The sequence below is a fragment of the Penaeus japonicus genome, unplaced genomic scaffold (assembly GCF_977035675.1).
Source record: "Penaeus japonicus unplaced genomic scaffold, GWHDUDI00000001_assembly GWHDUDI00000017, whole genome shotgun sequence".
Classification (NCBI taxonomy): Eukaryota; Metazoa; Arthropoda; class Malacostraca; order Decapoda; family Penaeidae; genus Penaeus; species Penaeus japonicus.
The window spans coordinates 22984443-22989442 of NW_028234419.1; the positions used below are offsets into that span (position 1 = coordinate 22984443).

General features: G+C 31.7%; 2 protein-coding genes across 2 annotated transcripts in view; both read left to right on the forward strand.

Moving 5' to 3' along the window:
- The window catches only part of LOC122249144 (uncharacterized), a 3646-nt gene extending 3605 nt beyond the window's left edge, over positions 1 to 41 (forward strand). Inside the window, exon 3 of the mRNA XM_043009765.2 lies at positions 1 to 41. This exon is cut by the window's left edge and continues 255 nt beyond it. The gene's annotated coding sequence lies outside the window, so the exon portion shown is untranslated.
- A 1227-nt stretch (positions 42 to 1268) lies between these two features.
- The window catches only part of LOC122249145 (uncharacterized), a 3805-nt gene continuing 73 nt past the window's right edge, over positions 1269 to 5000 (forward strand). The window contains exons 1-3 of the mRNA XM_086545745.1: positions 1269 to 1354; positions 3030 to 3351; positions 4260 to 5000. The exon at positions 4260 to 5000 is cut by the window's right edge and continues 73 nt beyond it. Coding sequence (XP_086401871.1) covers positions 1342 to 1354; positions 3030 to 3351; positions 4260 to 4389 — 465 coding nt within the window. The 5' untranslated portion in view covers positions 1269 to 1341 and the 3' untranslated portion in view covers positions 4390 to 5000. The remainder of the gene's footprint in view (positions 1355 to 3029; positions 3352 to 4259) is intronic.

Below are 5000 nucleotides of genomic sequence, written 5' to 3' on the forward strand. Positions count from 1 at the left end.
TTTGTTTTTGTTGTTGTGTAATATATTTATTTGTGTATGCTATTTATTATAATAAAGTATTTTATATGAAGAATATTTTAGTGGTATACCTATAGTCTGTGTCTTTTTTTTTCATTCACAAGAATATATTGAAGAATGTAACGTGTATACAGATGAAACGAAACATATCCTCAATATAACAAAAAATATACGATAGATAATGACGTTTCAATTATAATATGACTTCAAACGATGCACATAAATTTATTTTTAAGAATATACATGTCTTCTTGTTAACAGACATTGCGCGTGTATGCTTATTTATATATCACTTATCCCCAGAATCCAAAAGATAACAAACAATCAACATATCTATCAACAAAAACATTTTATCTTTCATACCACATCTCTTACGCCAGTCTCACATACCAAGAGAAGATCTGGTGACGTACATGTAATTAATTCTATAACACTACCGTTCTCCTTTTGTTCTGTTATGACTCATGCCCCGTTTTGCCCACACGGGAAGACATGTTTGTTTGTTTTGTCCTTGTTTTGTGGTTTATTGAATATACGAGAGAAGGGGAAACATATATGCTACATGAATAGACAATGTATGTATATTTGTGAATTAATTTATCTTTTTTCCGGACTTTTTCTGTGTCTGTGTTGTTTGGTAATGCCAAAGTTTGTTTGTTTGTTTGTTTTATTAGTTTTTTTTTATGATGAAAGTGTTATATTCCGTAAGCATACCCTCTCATCATGAAAGTATATTTGTAACATATATCAAGAATGTGTATATGTGAGAGTGTGTGTGTGTGTGCGTGCGTGTGATACTTCTTCTACTCACAATACATTACCGATCATGGTATAGTGTAGTTTACGGGAGGTCACGTTTATCCTAAAAAAAAATAATAATAAATGAATAAAAAAAAAATAAATAAAAATAAAAAATAAAATCCAAGTCACCACTACACCACATCTAATCCTAATTAATATCCATTATCATAACGGATTCCCTCAGCTTCCGGTACGAATTCCATAAACACACTCCTGCAATGATCTTCATCAACCGAAATATCCCAATACCTTTGCACTTAACTCTCTATCGAGCGAATTAGCTGCATCGCGTGATTCGACAAGGAGTCTTCAACACATTTTATTCATCTCTTAATTAAGAATTAACGAAAGAAAATGAGTAATTAAGAATGACCCACAAATGCTTCGAAAGGGTGTGGCACTTCTATTGAAATGGCACTATAAATACGTCAGGAAGAGAGGAGGGTAGTGTCATTTTCACACCTTCGGCCCGCTGTGTCGTGTCTCAGGAATTGTCATCTTTGAAGTGTCTGTCTTAGCAACATGGCTTTTAAAGGTAAGGGATATTATGATATTTGGTCTATTTTATGTATAGGTTTTTACATGTTTTTTTGTTTTTTTCTTAGTTTTTATCATCTGTTTTTTTTTTTTGTGTGTGTGTGTGTTTATGTTACTGTAGTTCGTATTTTCATTTTTATTATTTCATTTCATTTCATTTTTATTATTTCGGATTTCCGTGTCTCATTTTTATGTATTCATAATTTTTATCAATTTGATTGTGTTATTTCAATTATTATTAATTTCTTATCATGCATTGGTTGAGCCTAAGAATTACGATCGAATTTATGTATATATATATATATATATATATATATATATATATATATATATATATATATATATATATATATATATCAAGAATATGCAATAAATAGTGTTAACACCGAATTTACAAAAGAAAGTCCCTTTGATCTACTAGAGATAACATTATTCATTACATGATAAGCTGACAAGAGAAAAAAAATAATTGAAAAATATCTTGAACTAATGAGGATTCACAAAAATCTGAATATTAGTACGATCTAACGGCATCAGATTTCGAGCCAAAAACTTAGGTGTCCGAAATATTATCGCAAGTCACGTTCTTTGCGCGTTACATAGTACATGATCCAATCTTTATTTTTCTGTTCTATTCATAAATACTCCCAGGGATATTTGTTTAGATATTATTTCCTGTTTTTCTTGTTGTTGTTTTGTGTTATCGTGAATATCATCGTCATTATTGTTATGACTGTTTCGCTGTTAATCTTATCATCTTTATCCTGTTTCTATTCTCATTACTATTACTGTTTATCTTAGAGTTATTGTTATTATTCTTTTTGCATCATCATACTTAGCATCCTTGTTATTGTCTTTATTTTTTGCGCAATTGAAAATTCCAAAGCTATCCATCTTCTAAATTGAACTATCTATGTATTAAACTATTTCCTTGTTCAACCCCTAATCTATCCTTTATATATTGATTTGATCGAGTATTTGTATCAGTGTTTATCTAATCAGATATCTATATCTTCACTGGCCCATTCATTATTTCATTTACATATCAAAATTGCCTTTTTATCGTGTCTCTATTCATTCATGCATACGGGCATAAATAATTTCAATTACTTCTGATTACGGTAAATGTCAATACATTTACCATATCAACACTTTCTCATTCTGATAACTGGTCTCCTTGTCTACCACAAACAATATAAGCATCATTAATTCATGACTTATCTTCGGGAGTCGAGATAAAGTTCGTCCACATTTATCACCACTGCAATAAACATTCCCTGACAATAACATCACTACAACAAACCTCTTATAGTGTCAACAATACTTTCACCATTGCATCGACTTGAGAATATCATCACTTCCATTAAATCAAAAATCAATACTAATATTATCTAAACCTTCTAATTATCATCATCTAAACCTTCTAATTATCATCATCTAAACCTTCTAATTATTATCATCTAAACCTTCTAATTATTATAATCTAAACCTTCTAATTATCATCATCTAAACCTTCTAATTATCATTATCATTACCATATCATAATCATTATCTAATTAACTTTCAATAGTCATTATCTAATTACTTTTTAATAATCATTATCTAACTACCTTTTAATAACCAAAAATCATCCTTATTTCAAAAATCCTAAAAAAAATCCCCTCTGACCATAGCAACCATCGCGCTCCTCCTGTTACTGAACGCGTGTGTGGGAATCCATGCCACGTTCGATGCCGAAGATGACGAGGCATACGTCGAGAACGCCCTCCGCTTAGACGACGACGTGGGCGAAGAAAGTGCTAGGCGCGAGGGGCGTCTCTTCTTCAACACCGGGTTGGACAACAACACCCAAGTCAACGTTAATGTCCAGGCGGTGTTGGTGACTATCGCTTATCTCGTGGGAATCGCCCTCCTGATCGCCCTTATCGTTGCCATAGCAACCGGTGGCGGTTCGGCGTCCTGGGGGAATTGGTTCGACAAGATTATGAAGAACCAGTAAGTGTGAGGGTTTTTTTTAGGGTGGAGAGGGATTTGTTTGTTTGTTTGTTTTTTTGTTTTTGTAAGATATACGTGAGTTGAGAGGTGGATTGGTATGTGTGTTAGGTTGATAGATAGAAGTGATTGTGTGTGTATGTGTTTGTGTTTGTGTGTGTGTGTGTTGTGTGTGTGTGTGTTTGTGTGTGTGTGTTTCTGTGTGTGTGTTTGTGTGTGTGTGTGTGTTTGTGTTGTGTGTGTGTGTGGTGTGTGTTGTGTGTTATGTGTATGTGTTTGTGTTGTGTGTGTGTGTGTGTATGAAAGGAGTGTTTGTTTGTGAGGATATGAGGGTCGTATGAGTATAAGTATTGAGTACTTGGAAAAATTGTGAATGGGAAAGATTGTAAATGGGGTTCAGTATAAGGACAGAGTAAAGGGAAAGATATATCTTAGTTGGAAAGCAATACTAACAGGCAATACTATTACAATAATCTAGGACAGAGACGATATAAAGATAGTGAACAGAAAAAAAACAATATTGAGTGTCTCCCTTGCATATGAAAACAATAGATTTCGTCATAGGAATTATGTTATTATTTTGATAGATCATGAACAAATTACTGTAACATTTTGTAAGCATCTAATTATGGAAGCATTAAAAGTACTTCTATACAGCAACATACGCAATTCAACTTCAACTGATTAATTTGATAAAGAAAACATAAAGAAAAAAAAATCAATAGTGACAATACAAGCATAGTGTAAATATCAAAGACGATTTATTAAGAACCAAAAACACATAAAAAATCACCCCCGATCATATCAATTAGCTCTGATAACAATCATCAATATCTTTATCGTTGACTTCAACTTAAAAAAAAAAAAAAAAAAAAAAAAAAACTATTACTTATCTCTTTCCACCTCCCCAGGGGCTACGTGTACCAACCCAACTACAACCAGGACTACTACTACCCAGACAGTAGCTACGCAGCCTACCGAGCTATCGAGGAGGTACCACAGAAGTATGGGATTTATGATGAAGAGGACCAGTCTTTCTAGCGAGATGAACTTTTCGGAAATTATTTTGGAAAAAAAGAAGAAAAAGAAAAGTTAAAATTGATATCATTGTTGATTAATCTTGTAGGATTTTTTTCTTTTTTTTCAAAAAGAGATATATACATATAATCTAGATAATTCAAATTCATCAGTGATATGACATGGATTATATTAAGTTGAAAGATAAAGAAATTATCCATAAGGAATTCTTTATCGAAAATTAATATATATATATATGTATATATATATATATATATATATATATATATATATATATATATATATAATCTATGTTATCATTAATAGTAACAGAAAGTAGATCCTTATGATAAATATTAAGAGTTCATAAAGCACCATTTCTCATTAATTTCCCCTTTATTTGTGTCCCTCTCCTTTTATCTTTCATATTTACAAATTCATTGATATACAGCAATAAAGAGAAATCAATCAGTGACAACTTTCCTTGGCGATTTTACACGAAATTGTAGAGAAAGTCTTTGTATTCCTTTTCCTTTTCTTAAAGAGGAAAATGGAATAGTCACCTTTGAGTAAAATAAATTCTTTGTTGATGTTCAGATCTATCAGTGTTTGTTTCTGTGCTTTGTTGTTGTTGT